This window comes from Aquarana catesbeiana, linkage group LG10 (assembly GCF_042186555.1).
Source record: "Aquarana catesbeiana isolate 2022-GZ linkage group LG10, ASM4218655v1, whole genome shotgun sequence".
NCBI lineage: Eukaryota > Metazoa > Chordata > Amphibia > Anura > Ranidae > Aquarana > Aquarana catesbeiana.
Window position 1 is genome coordinate 17,746,882 of NC_133333.1, and position 15,565 is coordinate 17,762,446.

Below are 15,565 nucleotides of genomic sequence, written 5' to 3' on the forward strand. Positions count from 1 at the left end.
CTCTTTTTGTACCAATTCAATGGTGATACTGTCACTTTAACCAATAAACTATAACCAAAAAATGATTGAAAACAATTATTGTGATATCAGAATGTCAGAAAAAGGTGTACATGAACAAATGAATAAATACCTTCAAGCCCTTCTACTATATAATAAGATCATCAGCTATTTAAGTGTGGAGTCCATCCAAGAGACAAGTGCTACAGTCTTTTGTTGTATGACAACCAGCAGAATATAGAAATATAACTATGATTTTCTAGGAATTACCACCGGATGTGCTCTCTCTAGTGGGATATGACCAAAAAATGGTCACTATGCGCCTTTTCCCCACCACTGGGGATATAATTGATGTGGACACCTCCAGAGGAGATAAGAGCCTGGAGGTGTCCACATCATTGGATCAATTATATCCCCAGTGGTGGGAAAAAGGCGCATAGTGACCAATTTTTGGTCGTATTCCACCGGTGAGGGCACATCCGGTGGCGGAAAAGTCACTGCTGTTTGAGTTGATGAGTTACACAAAGCGGTGGTAATTCATAGAAGATCACGATTATATTTCTACATTCTATATTTCTATATTCTGCTGGTTGCCATACAACAAAGGACTGTAGTACTTGTCTTTTGGATGGACTCCACACTTAAAAAGGTGATGATCTTACAATATAGTAGAAGGACTTTTTTGTTCATGTACACTTTTTTAAAAGTTGTATGTCACTGGGTTTTTCTGACATTCTGATGTCGGGATAATTGTTTTCAATAGTTTTTGGTACCGTTTATCACTTAAAGTGACAGTATCGCCATTGAATTGGTACAATAGGAGAGTGGTACCACTTTCAGTTTTGGTTTACAGTATACACACATTTATGAGAGGGTGTTTGGTAGTGATCCAAATAATAATAAGATATTTTCACATTTTTTTTGAGCATAGCAGAGCGCAAGTACACACATTGTTCTGCATCACAAACATTTTCAGCTGGTTATGTCTTTTGGACCTCATACAGCAGCAATACCAATAGTTGGCTTTATATGGCCATGGTGGAAGTGTGGAGGCAGGAATTAGTGGGCAGAACATGACCTCAAAAAGTCAGTGGGTGGCTCACTACTAGTATCCATCAAATCCAATAATACCAGTGTAAAGCTGTAGTATTTTTGCCTAATTCCTTTGTATGCTTTTCATAGCCAGTAGTGTATTCAGTCTAACTGAACTTCAACAGGAGAGATTCTCTAAGCATGGAGTGCATTTTTCTTTGCCACATTCTGTTTAAGCTTGCTCCAGCAGGGTGTGCTAGAGAGGTATCATTCTGTGTTATGGATGTTTGATGGTCTAGCTAGCCCAAGGGTCTCCAAACTTTCTACACAAAGGTCCAATTTACTGTCCATCCAACTTTATAGGGGCCGAACTGTGGCCACTGGGAGTAGAACATATCCTGGTATCAGTGGGAGTAAACAATGTCCCATCTTTGGTATTAGGGCAAGAAATAACGCCCCATCACTGGTGTCAATGAGAGAAATAGCACCCCATCCTTAGTGTCAGTGGAAAGAATAGTGCCCCATTGTTGGTATCAGCAAAGAAACCATTGCTGGTGTCAGTGGGAAAAAAAATACCTTGTATTAGTGGGAGGAATAATGTCCCAAGAGCTAGATAAAGGCAAGCAAAGGGCCGCATCTGGTCCCGGGGCCACATCGCAGTGCATTGCTGTCTGATGATTGGACAAGCATGCACTATGACCCGCATGCTTTGGCCAATCACAGTGCCGTCAGCAAAGAGAGCCATAATTGGCCAAAGGCAGGGTGCCTTTGGCCAATTATGGCTCAGAGGAATAAGTCCACGCCCCAACACTATATAAGGCTGCCTGCACGTCGGCCCTGTGTAGTGTATTGCTGGTGTTGACCGAGAGAGTGTCATTTCATTTAGATTGAGCAGGCAGGCGATTCAGTTAGCTGCAGTGTATGATAGATAGATAGATAGATAGATAGATAGATAGATAGATAGATAGATAGATAGATAGATAGGATACAGAGAGAGAGAAAATTGGATGTAGGTGCGGCAGCTACACTGGATACAGTGGTTATTTATATATATATATATATATATATAAATAACCACTGTATCCAGTGTAGCTAGATCTGACTGCAGGCTGTTCCTGGTGTACTTTTTCTAATATACTGTCAAGCAGGCAGGTGATTCAGTGAGCTGCAGTGCATAAAATATATATACTGTACAGTCTCCTACATATATATATCCACTGCATTCCAGTCTAGCCAAGCCTATATTTGACTGCAGGCCATTCCTGGTGAACGTTTTCAAATATACTTTTAGGCAGGCAGGTGATTTAGTGAGCTGCAGTGCATAAAATATATATACAGTCTCCTACATATATATATATATTCACTGCATTCTAGTCTAGCCAAGACTATATCTGACTGCAGGCCATTCCTGGTGTATGTTTTCAAATACACTTTCATGCAGGCAGGCAGGTGATTCAGTGATCTGCAGTGCATTAAATATACAGTGGGGACGGAAAGTATTCAGACCCTCTTAAAGTTTTCACTCTTTGTTATATTGCAGCCATTTCCTAAAATCATTTTAAGTTCATTTTTTTCCTCATTAAATGTGCACACAGCACCCCATATTGACAGAAAAACACAGAATTGTTGACATTTTTGCAGATTCATTAAAAAAGAAAAACTGAAATATCACAGCTGAAAAACACCCCCACAGCATGATGCTGCCACCACCATGCTTCACTGTTGGGACTGTATTAGACAGGTGATGAGCAGTGCCTGGTTTTATCCACATATACCGCTTAGAATTAAGGCCAAAAAGTTCTATCTTGGTCTCATCAGACCAGAGAATCTTATTTCTCACCATCTTGGAGTCCTTCAGGTGTTTTTTTAGCAAACTCCATGTGGGCTTTCATGTGTCTTGCACTGAGGAGAGGCTTCCGTCGGGCCACTCTGCCATAAAGCCCCGACTGGTGGAGGGCTGCAGTGATGGTTGACTTTCTACAACTTTCTCCCATCTCCTGACTGCATCTCTGGAGCTCAGCCACAGTGATCTTTGGGTTCTTCTTTACCTCTCTCACTAAGGCTCTTCTCCCCCGATAGCTCAGTTTGGCCGGACGGCCAGCTCTAGGAAGGGTTCTGGTTGTCCCAAACGTCTTTCATTTAAGGATTATGGAGGCCACTGTGCTCTTAGGAACCTTAAGTGCAGCAGAAATTTTTTTGTAACCTTGGCCAGATCTGTGCCTTGCCACAATTCTGTTTCTGAGCTCTTCAGGCAGTTCCTTTGACCTCATGATTCTCATTTGCTCTGACATGCACTGTGAGCTGTAAGGTCTTATATAGACAGGTGTGTGGCTTTCCTAATCAAGTCCAATAAGTATAATCAAACACAGCTGGACTCAAATGAAGATGTAGAACCATCTCAAGGATGTCAGAAGAAATAGACGGCACCTGAGTTAAATATATGAGTATCACAGCAAAGGGTCTGAATACTTAGGACCATGTGATATTTCAGTTTTTCTTTTTTAATAAATCTGCAAAAATGTCAACAATTCTGTGTTTTTCTGTCAATATGGAGTGCTGTGTATATATTAATGAGGAAAAAAATGAACTTGAATGATTTTAGCAAATGGCTGCAATATAACAAAGAGTGAAAAATTTAAGGGGGTCTGAATACTTTCCGTCCCCACTGTATATCAATGCTGGTGTTTAGAATAGATTAATAGTGTAAAAAACGAACATATGCAACATTTATATTATGTCATCCTGATTGTCCACTTGGAGAGAAATATAGAGACTTCCAAACAGATGACAAAAAAGGGTATCTTATCAAAAGAATATCTTATAAAGAGCAGACAGGAGCATAAGAATAACCAGAAAAGCAAAAAGAGAAACATTAAGATGGCAGATGTAAAAATAGGAATAGGCGATAGCCACCAGCCCTGAAGATGTAACAATATAAATGCCATTTTTAATGCGTTTTGCCTGAGGAAAATCCTCTTAAGAAAGGGGCGAACGAAATAGATTCATTGAGGCCGGGAGGTGACATGGCCTGTAACTGCAAGATCCATTTCTGTTCTTTTTGTAACAGGACCTTGTTCCAGTCGCCTCCTCTGTCTGGTATGTGCATTCTGTAAAGTGCTGTCAAAGTTACTTTGTGCACTGTGTAGCCATGTGCAAAAACGGCATGTCTCCCAACAGGGAGGTATCAATTGCCGATTTGCATGCCATACATATGTTTAGATATACGTCTCCAAAACTCTTGCTTGGTTTTGCCTATGTAATATGCGCCACACTCGCACTCCATGAGGTATACCACCCCCCCGGGTCTGGCAATAAAATGTTTCATTTCCCTTGAGAAAGTCACGTGACCTGTGACACAATGCATTGGGAGGAGCCAGTGGCGTCATCCTCGGTGTTTCACTACACCGGGCGTGTAATGAGGAGGAAGATGGCGAGCATTACTGATCGTTCAAAGAGCGTGATTTACCCCGCTAAATGTGAGTGAACACAATAATTGGGGGTGTATTAATTATACAAGCAATCTTGCGCAATGATATGTTTCTATTTCTGCAAGCAACTTTTTAGAAAGAACCAGCTGGGAGAAAAACAGACCCTCTGAACCACGGGAATCCACAAGCTCATCGGAGTGGGGATATAAGCTCTGGAGAGTATGACTGTGACTTGGTGTTTGTTTTATTTATTCGAAGGTGTTTTGGACTATTCCCTTTCAGGTGGTAATTTATCTTTTTTGGGACCTTTTTATAGACACACATTTTCTAGTTTATGCAATATATTGTGTGCATATTATTGATTATTTCTGTTCATAGAGGAGGAAGCACGATCATTTAATAATCTTTGGAATGCAATTTTAAGATTATTGAATATTGTATTGTTGTGCGACATTTATTGATATTTGGGCTCAAGTGCACTGTTATTTTTTGTATTATTTTTCATGCGGTAACAGAGCACGTCTAATTAGCTGCAGCTGAACCAGTTTTTCACATTAGGTTCATATCAGCGCTTTAGTATCTTTGCATTTTATATTACAACTTTCTAGGTGACAACATCGTCACAACTAGGGATGTGCCGAACCCCCCCCCCGGTTCGGTTCGCGGCAAACCATGCGAATGGACCGAAAGTTTGCGCGAACATTCCAACACCATTAAAGTCTATGGGACCCAAACGTGAAAAATAAAAAGTAAGATTTTGAAAGGCTAATATGCAAGTTATTGTCCTAAAAAGTGTTTGGGGACCGGGTCCTGCCGCAGGGGACATGTATCAATGCAAATAAAACTTTTAAAAAAACGTCTTTTTTTCGGGAGCAGTGATTTTAATAATGCTTAAAGTGAAAAAATAAAAGTGAAATATTCCTTTAAATATCGTATCTGGGGGGTGTCTATAGTATGCCTGTAAAGTGGTGACTTGATAGACGTCACTTGACAGAAAAACACTGGGGTCCAGTTGTCCTAAGGAGAAATGGAACACATCTATGCATACGAGAAAGATCTTGGACTTTAATGTCCATAAAAAATTTGAAAAGATCGTCCGTAGGCATTGGCCCATCCTTAAACAGGATAGAGTACTGGGTCCGGCACTTCCCGAGTATCCCGAGTTCGTATACAGGAAGGCCCCTTCCCTGAGAGATAAACTGGCCCCAGGGGTCATTAATCCTCCTGTTCTTTTTGAAAATAGGATCTTCAGTTTTCTGACAGGGTTTCACACCTGTGGCCGCTGCCCCTCATGTAAACAGGCTAGGGGTAATGTAAAGAAACGTAAGGAATTTTTCGCTACTGCCACTAACAAGGTGTACCAAATCAAGGAATTGATAACATGCTCAACATCTGGAGTAGTAAACATCTTGGAATGTGAATGTTGGCTCCAATACGTAGGAAGATCATCTAGACCACTACATGTAAGAATTGGGGAACATGTGAGTAATATTAAAAAGGGCCTGGTTACTCACAATGTCTCCAAACGTGTTTCGCGATCGCAGCCCCGCCAAATTGAAATTTTTTGGGGGGGGGGGGGGGGGGGGGTTGAGAAGGTGACTCAACATTGGAGGGGGCAATTTCATTCGACAATTGAGCCGCCGTGAGTCCTTCTGGGTCTATGAGACCAAAGTGGGGGGTACCCACGGGGCTCAATGTCGAATTCGATTTAAATTGTTTCATTTCGGATCGTTGAATGTATTCTCCCCTTTATGGAATTTTATATATAATTTTCTTTTTTGGTGCATATCTGTGATTTTATCAATTGACGTAATTGAGTGATGATATTTATGAGGATGTATGTTGAGCATTTATAAGTGGTACTGTTATTGGTAGAGGTGGCTGCATGTCATTTTAGCAATTTTAAAAAATTGATACATTTTATTTGCTGATCACATATCATTTCGGTACAAAAATACTGGCTCTTGTCTGTGTGTTTTTTGCTGGAATCCCTAGTGCGGGTTGCACATGACCATGTGCACTGTCTGGCTTTGGTGCCCCCTATTGTAAAGCCGGATGTGTGCTGGTGGAGTGCATAGCCGCACAGGAGTTGTATCCAGGCAATGTTTTTTACATAGAGGGCTGGTTCACTTTCTGATCATCCCAGTGTGAGGTCTGAGCCATGTGTTAGTTGTCACATGACCTGGCGTTGTGCCGTTGTTGATGCCGATGTTACCATGCCGATGGATTGAGCTAACAGGAAGTGAACACTTAACCTTCGGGTGTCTTGAAGCTGATTGGTCTGAGTCATGTGTCAGCTGACTTGAGCTAACAGGAAGTGAATACTTAACCTTCGGGTATTTTGAAGCTGTTTGGTCTGAGTCACGTGTCAGCTGATTTGAGCTAACAGGAAATGAATACTTAACCTTCGGGTGTTTTGAAGCTGATTGGTCTGAGTCACGTGTCAGCTGACTTGAGACCCCGCGTCGTGCCATTGTTGATGCCAAGGTTGCTATACCAACGGACGGAATGAATAGGAAGTGAACACATAACCTCCGGACATTTGAAGCTGATTGGACAGTGCACGCCTTAGGAGGAGGAGTGTATAGGTGCAATTACATAGGTAGCTTAATATATAAAGGATAGATGTATGGGCCTCCATTATCACTGAGGAAGTCCCGCTTAGGGACGATACGCCTGCGAGAGGACTTTATGACGTCACTGCAGCCACCTTATCCACCTATGTATACCGACAATATTACATGCCATTCATCCTAGCACTGGGGTTACAGTGCTTTTTATGTGAGTACCTGATTTTTATGAATAAAAAGAAAGTATTTTAGCCACACAGTGTGCACTATATATTTTTTCATTGGTTTTTACATGGTACTATGGATAGAATTTAAGAGTGACAACGTGCGGTTGTTAAAAGTGGTTGCACATCGTATCTTATTCATCTGTACATGCAAGCTTCCATCTGTGACCACTGTAGGTGGCGAACGCCTGTTTGACCCATCTGTTAGCTCAGGGGCCCAGTGATTGAGGTGAGCGGTTTGGCTAGCTGGTGAAGGAATCACTGATTAGGAGATATCACATGAATGTCTATGAACACCCTTATCACCGCTGAGGAGATCTTATCTGTAAACTTTAATATCCATCTTTTTATACCAAAGGGGACTTTTTAACATCTTATGCTATGAGCAATCTGTTATTTTGTTTCTGTATATATTCTTACTGCTGCACTGTTATTTACCTATTACACATCCATTTACCATTCCCAGTATTCAGTATTGGAAGTATATATCATATCCCTACTAGCGTTAAACAAAAATACACTCATAGCATGGTGATTTGATGCCCCAAATGTAGGTGCTGCCCATCCGCCTCCGCGCCCCTCCTAGGCTATTGTGTGACTCCTCACAAGTGTGACTCCTCACAAGACACGCATGAGCATTTGGCTCCCCCCCCCCCCCTTGTGGATGCACTGGCCGAACGGGCACTCTTGGATCAAGTAAGGGGGTTTCCCCTTTAGAGGCTCTTGAGACATCGCACAATACAATGTGATTGGTAATTATATAAAAATGTCTATTATTGTTCTTTTTACTCTATGATTATAACTATGAATGCCAACACATGTAACACATCCCTACAGCTTACAAAATCCTCTGAAGAAGACCCGGTGGGGTTGAAATGCATCAGGATTCGTATATCATCTCTACTTTAGTGTTTGAGCACTGTGTATCATTGTGTACAGCTATATTAGGCCCCTTTCACACTGGGGCGGGGGCGTGGTCGGCGGTAAAGCACCGCTATTGTAAGTGGCGCTTTACCGTCAGTATTGGGCCGCTGGCCTGGCGGTTTTACCCCCCTGCTAGCGGGCGAGAAGGGGTTAAAACCACCGCAAAGCGCTTCTGCAGAGGCGCTTTGCCGGTGGTATAGCTGCGCTGTCCCATTGATTTCAATGGGCAGGAGCGGTGAAGGAGCACTTCGCTCCTTCACCGCTCAGAAGATGCTGCTGGCAGAACTTTTTTCCCATCCTGCCAGCGCACCGCTCCAGTGTGAAAGCCCTGGAATTAAAGTAGCGGCACTTTCGGGTCGGTTTGCAGGCGCTATTATTAGCGCAATAGCGCCTGCAAACCGCCCCAGTGTGAAAGGACCCTTAGTGATGTTGTTTTTATCTTTTGTACCACAGCTCATGTTTTGACCGATTCTGTCAAATTTTTGATACTACGTCATAATAAAATCTTAATGAATTATACTTCATGTAGTATTTTCTCAACCTTTTGCTGCCTAGAAAACCCCTTATAGGGGACAATCCCTTTTCTAATTTTCCCAAAACATTTTATTATTTCCCTTGAGAAAGTCACGTGACCTGTGACGCAACGCGTCTGGAGGAGCCATTGACGTCATCCTCGGTGTTTCACTACACTGGGCGTGTAATGAGGAGGAAGCCCGCGAGCATTACCGATCGTTCAAAGAGCGTATTTTAGCCCGCTAAATGTGAGTGAACAGTCCACATTAATTGGGGGTGTATTAATTGCACAATGATATGTTTCTATTTCTGCGAACAACTTTTTAGAAATCAACAGCTGGGAGAAAAACAGACCCTCTGAACCACGGGAATCCACATGCTCATCGGAGTGGGGATATATGCTCTGGAGAGTATTACTGTGACTCAGGTTTTGTTTTATTTATTCGAAGGTGTTTTGGACTATTCCCTTTCAGGTGGTAATTTATCTTTTTTGGGACCTTTTTATAGACACACATTTTCTAGTTTATGCAATATATTGTGTGCATATTATGGATTATTTCTGTTTATAGAAAAGGAAGCACGATCATTTAAATATTCTTTGGAATGCAATTTTAGGATTATTGGATAGTGTTGTGTGACATTTATTGATATTTGGGTTCAAGCGCACTATTATTATTTTTTTGTATTAGAAAGTTGTAATTTTGTACAATGAAAACCTGTGGCTTTGTGCAAATAAAAGGCAGACTTGATCCACCTACTGGTTTGTATACAATTTTGGGGTATTTTTCCAAGGCACCTCTGAAAAAAACTTAAAGGCTAGTCTAGCCAATAAGAAGGCCTGCTGATGCATGATGGGAGAAATGTTAAATATCTGGGATAGAACCTCTAAAAGTAGAGAAAACAATTTACATTTCTAAAAAAAAAAAATATTTTGCTTTTTTTTTTACAGAGGAGAAGGAAAGAACTGAATTCACAAGAAAGTGTGGAGATAAGCATCTTTGTGGAAAATCTGGAGTGTTTGCTATCACAAACCAAAAACACAAATTCAGCATCACATGCTGTGAATCCGATGGTTGCACACCGCCCATTCCTAATTGTATGTATATAGCAGCATTGATGTCATCTACCTAAAGTATGACTGGTGTGTGTGTGACTGGTGTTACCCCTGCATCTCTAAAGGCTGGGTTTACAATAGTGTGAATTGGATGCGAGTTTACCCGCATCCAATTCGCCCAGCAGGAGATTGTGTGTTTTACTAGTAATAGCGGCGATCTGCGATTTTTATCGGGGCTGCGATATTACGGCGGTCAGATCGGAGACTTTTGAAACTATTTTGGGACCATTGACACTTCTACAGCGATCAGAGTGAAAAATAGCCATTGATTACTGTATAAATGTCCCTGGCAAGGAAGAGGTTAACTGTGTTCCCTGGATGTGTTCTAACTGTAGGCGGGATGGGACTGGTTAGGAGAGGAGAGAGATCGGTGTTCATACTTAGTATGAACACACAATGTCTCTCCTCTCTCCTGAGAGAACCGGATTTGTGTGCTTACACTCACAGATCCCGGTTCTCACTCTGTCACGAGCGGTCGCAGGTGCCCGGCGGTCATCGGGCACGGGCATCGGCTCCAGGGACATGCGCCGTCACCGGTGCAGTACAGCATCATAATATGACTGGTGGGTTGGTGATCAAGGATACTGTGACGGAACTATCCAGCTCGGGTGCTTCCGTCAAGATAAACTGTAGCTTCCTCCAGTCTGGGCCCAGGAACCAGGTAATATAGTGGAAAATTGCATAGCACTCAAGAATCTAGCTGACATTAGCTTAGGTGCTCTAGGACTCGAACCCTTTATTGAACAGAAATACAATTTTTTTTATACACTTTAGAAATAGGGGCAGTCCCCACATGAACTATAAAAACAAATATTACACTTTGGGATAAACACCCCACACTGATTAGGTAATGAGGTATAGTTAACAAAGGACTAAGCCCATCATGTAGGACCCTCCATGAAGATTAGCCAACAGGCAGAAACAATAGGTGACTCAATTAACAATGTGAATTCACATCTAGACAAGGCTTTACCTTAATCAGGGGTCCCAGACTGTCTGGCTCCTACAGTGGAGCTCTTTCAGTGAACATGTATAGTTCCAAATCAAACAAACCAGGAATAGTCTTCAGGGCAAATACAAGAAATAAGTCCCTCAAAAATGTAACAAAAAATAGAAATATAGCAATAACAAATAACAGGTTGAATGTGGGCAAAAAAGGTCTGTCAGTGACACATACCGACTGGTGACAGTATGTAAAAAAAATGTAAATAATTTGCATTCCATTTTTTAAACATTTTTTATATATATAATTTTTTTTTATGTATATAAAAAATGTAAATGATTTGTATTCCATTTTTTTAAACATTTTTTTTTCTTTTTATTAATGTATATATAAATGTATTTTATTTTTTATTTTTTTACATACTGTCATCAGAGTGGTTCAGTACTACTCTGGGGGGATGATCAGGGATTTTTTTTTTACACTATGATTGTTTATAATCGTGATGATGACTTATATAAGCAAAGGCTTTACTGTCATGAGTGGCTTCCATTCATGACAGCTTGTTTACTATTGTGATGCTGTGATTGGCTAAAGCTAATCACATGGTACAGGGTGCCAGGTACCACGTGATAGTTGTGGACCAATCACAGCATCACAATAGTAAACAAGCTGTCATGAATGGAAGCCGTTGATGACAGTTTTGCTTACATGTTATCATCATATGATTTGTTATAGCGATCACATGATACTCTGGCAGCTCACAGCAGTCAGATACCAAGCAACGTGATCTGCTGTATCCATCAGACACAGCAGTCACAGGATCGCACCTCTGCACACCCCAGAGGGCGCGCCAGTGTGCATGTGAACCGCGACATACAGTATGAGTATGACTCGGTGACTGGGGATGCTTGACCAGCTTAAAGGGACATTTTTTTCAGGACTTACGGGCCTTATAGGTGGGGGTCACTTTTCAATGTAACACCCTTCCCTTACTTTTTGGAGAATTACATTAGGACATTTTAGAGGTCTGACGCTGTGCTCCCAAATAAACATTGGGAGAAAATGTGATTTTATTTTTTTTTTGTACTCAATATAAAGTATTTTCATTGGGGGACACAGAAGCCACCCATTGTTTTTGTGTTTTCTGAATGTTTGGCATAAAGCCATAGTTAAAAATATGCTTTTTGAAGGTTCTGCGTTCCATTGTAACCTTTTTTTACTGCTTGCTCTGTTTGCATTCTGTGTGTTGAAATGGACACTTGTGGTCTCCACAAGATGCCTTCACAAGGACCTTTATGGCAGAAGATTAGTTTATTGAAAGCTGCGGATTTAAAAATATTGAAAGTAACTTTTGAAATGACATTATCATGTTAAAGCTTATATGAGATTTTAGAGATTGGGTTTAGATATATGTTCTTTCTGTTAATTCTAGTGCCACTTTCGAACAACACAGAGAATGGTAAAAACTGTCCATACTGTGTGTCCACTAATGACAGGAGCTGCAGTGACACTGGGAACATGGTCTGCACAGGGGATGAGAATATATGCGGATTGTTCAAAATGGAAGCATCAGGTGAAAATTAATTAAAATTTTTCTAATTCTTTAAGTCAGGTACATTTAAATTATTGCATATGAGCATTTAATACTTACAGCCAGCAGGAGGAGCTCTAGGTTAAATTTTCCGCATGTCTGCCCATCTGTTCTTAGCTGCTCTGCTGATAAAAGTCTGCTTTTTACTCAGTAGTTCAATCTCAAATTACACACAGAAAGCTGAGGAGTGACTCAGTAAATCAGGCCCACTGTGTAAACGTTTAAGATTTTTTTTTTATCCTTTCCAGATGTGAGTTTAGGTTATACAAACTCTGTATCCCCTCTCACCGTTTCTCAGTCCTTCTCTTTTTTCTCTGTTCTCCATTATTTCACCCCTCTTTCTATGTCATTCATTCAACTGTCTCTCTGTTTGTATATCTTATTTTCTCTTTCTTCATCTCCTCTCTCTTTCTTTCTGCCTCATGTTTTCCTTCTCTTGTCTGTATGATTGGGAAGGAGAAAAATTGTGCTAATTACAGTCCCTGTATCAAATTACAGGGCATAAACAGTTCCAATGGTTGCACAAGTGGTTGAAAAACTTCAAAGAAGGACACCCCAGTGATATATCCACAGATAAGTGTACCGCCACCTCATAGAAAACACACTTACAGGATAGCAAGCAAATTGGGCAAGTGGCTTAAACCCAGCCCAGGCCTTTGCTTTCCACAAATTCACAGGAATACTGCATACATGATGATATACAGTGGGGTGACGGAAAGTATTTTTTTTTTTTTACATATATAATTGGCACTTGATGCAGGATAACAGCAATTGTCCCTTTTCCCCTTCTTTCCCCTTTCTTTCTCATATACATAGGGATGGAGACCTGTGTACTGGATGGTCATGGTCTCATATAAAGTCCCAACACATTTTTCTTGTTTCAAATGTTAATAGGAATGGAAACACACACTAATTATCTTATCTACTTTATTATTGCTGTTGTCCTGCATCAAGTGCCAATTATATATGTTACTTGTTATTTCGGAATATCTTTGTTTTACCTTAGTCTATTTTTTTTAGGTCAACACCCGGGGGGTGGATCTTTTGCATCCCCGGGAGCTGCGACGCGCACCATTGCTATCCCCCGATCCCCCTGATCCTTTGGTCACGGGATTGAAGGCGTGTTTCCGCTGTGCATCGACGCCACGCCCCGCACGCCGGCACGTCTGACGTCACTTGATGCCACGTGCTGACGTGACGCTGGTTTCATCTGGCGTGCAAACTGACGGAGGCAGAGGTTGCCTATATAGGCGCTAGTCGCCTGTAGGAGGCTGCTTCCCTTCCTCCCTCACAGCACGTCCTAGCGTGACGTTGGCGGTACCTCGCTGGCTGGCCGGCTGGTATTATGTCATCTCAGGTAACCACGGACTTCTTATTCTATGCACCATGCTACTAATATCCCCATTTCACTTGCTTTCTTTCACATTCACTGCTATGCACTGTCTCTTCACTCTGTCTACTCTGTATTTTTGGTGGGCTTTCCCTTTTCTCCTGTTTCCTCCCTTGTCACACTGGTTCCCTTGCTATCACTTGTCTGGTCTCCTTATGCCTTTTCAACTGTTGCTACACTTCAATCTTACACTATATCTTCCATCTCGTGGTCATCCAATATAATACCCGTTTTTGCTTACCACTATACACCTATTTAAATTATATTACAGCTACCTTTGGGTTTATGTTCTATTCTACACTACCATGTTGGAAACAAGGGGGGACTTTCCTGCTATCTATCTCTCTACGTGTATCCTGATTTGCCCCGCCTTACCGCCGCTTGGTTACCTCCTCAGCTCCCGCGGGGATGCTATATTCACCCCTGACTATCTCCTACCACCATGAACATTATTATATATGCTCTACCATCATTATACTGCATATCCACAGGTAAGAGTGCTAGGACCGGCGGTTCTGCTCCCCCTCTTCCTGTTGTAATTAATTACCATTAATTACTATTTTACACTATATTCTAGATACTTCCAGATAGCTCCTCCTGATGAGTGGACAAACTTCCACGAAACGCGTCGAGCATTTACAGCTGAGCATTTACAACTTTTGACATGTCACAGCAATTATGCATCTACCATGGGCATTTTAGTGTTTTAGTCATCAGCTTGATTTTAATACAATATTGATTATGTATACACATGTTGGGTGTAATGTTGATGATACTGTTACTTACCTTGTGCTACAGTGTTTAACATGTTACTATGTTACTATAATATGTTTTATTATCATGTTTTACTTACTCTGTACCATATCTATTGATTTTATGTGAGTATCATCTATTGCACTTTGCTTTCATGAGGTATCAATAAATCTAATATTTTTTCTATACTTGACGACTCAGCCTGCCCCAGTATTGTGTTTCATATAAAGTCCCAATTATCCCTTTTCCCCTTGTTTCCCCTTTCTTTCCCATATACATAGGGATGGAGACCTGTGTACTGGATGGTCATGGTCTCATATAAAGTCCCAACACATTTTTCTTATCTTCCCTTAGCTCAGCCTTTTCTTCTCCCACCCCCTTCTGTCCTTTTCTCCTTCTTTTTGTCTCTCTTTACCCCTCCTCTCTCTCTCTCTCTCTCTCTATTTCTTTTCTTCTCTTCACCCTTCCCCCGTCTCATTACCCCCCCCCCCTTTAACCAACCAACCAATTTCAGTTTTTCCTCTCAGTTCCCTATTCTCTCTCTTTCTCCTTTTTCCTCTTTTTCTGTTTCTCTCCTTCCCCCAGTCTTCTTCTTCTTCTTCTCCTTCTCCTTCTCCTTCTCCTTCTCCTTCTCCTTCTCCTTCTCCTTCTCCCATCATCTTCTTTCTATTGCTCCTTCTCCTCCTATCTTTATCCCATTTTTTTGTACCCCTCCCCTTCTCTCTTTCTATATATCCCTTAACCTCCTTCTCCCCTTCTCTTTACCGTGGGGTTGCCACTTTTTCTTCAAGCCAAACCCGGACACTTTAGCAGCGCACAGTAAATTTGTTTTGTTTTAGTATACACTATAGGATTGCCACGGACCTGGGACATCTTTGGGCGCTCCAAAGAGAATAGCAAGGCAGAGCACATAGTGCCCCCTCCCCCTCCTGTCAGGCCCTGTTCTGAGCTACATTCTTGTCTGAATAATGTGTCCGGGTTTCAGGTGGACTGAAACCTGGACACATGATTCAAAACCCGGACTGTCCGGGTGAATCCCAGGTGGCAACCCTATTCCCCCCCCCACACACACACACACACACACAC

The 15,565-nt window shown here is 41.6% G+C and overlaps 1 protein-coding gene across 3 annotated transcripts in view; it reads left to right on the forward strand.

The window, feature by feature from the left end:
• LOC141110405 (phospholipase A2 inhibitor and Ly6/PLAUR domain-containing protein-like) overlaps nucleotides 1–15,565 on the forward strand; it is a 35,769-nt gene that overhangs the window by 18,094 nt on the left and 2,110 nt on the right. Inside the window, exons 3-5 of one of the 3 annotated variants that reach the window (XR_012236288.1) lie at nucleotides 8,796–8,936; nucleotides 9,638–9,784; nucleotides 12,178–12,318. Coding sequence is in view for 1 of the 3 variants with exons in the window: in XM_073601741.1 (XP_073457842.1) it covers nucleotides 9,638–9,784; nucleotides 12,178–12,318 (288 nt within the window). In the remaining 2 variants the exon portion in view is untranslated. The remainder of the gene's footprint in view (nucleotides 1–8,795; nucleotides 8,937–9,637; nucleotides 9,785–12,177; nucleotides 12,319–15,565) is intronic. The other 2 variants (XR_012236287.1, XM_073601741.1) reach the window with 2 other exon arrangements.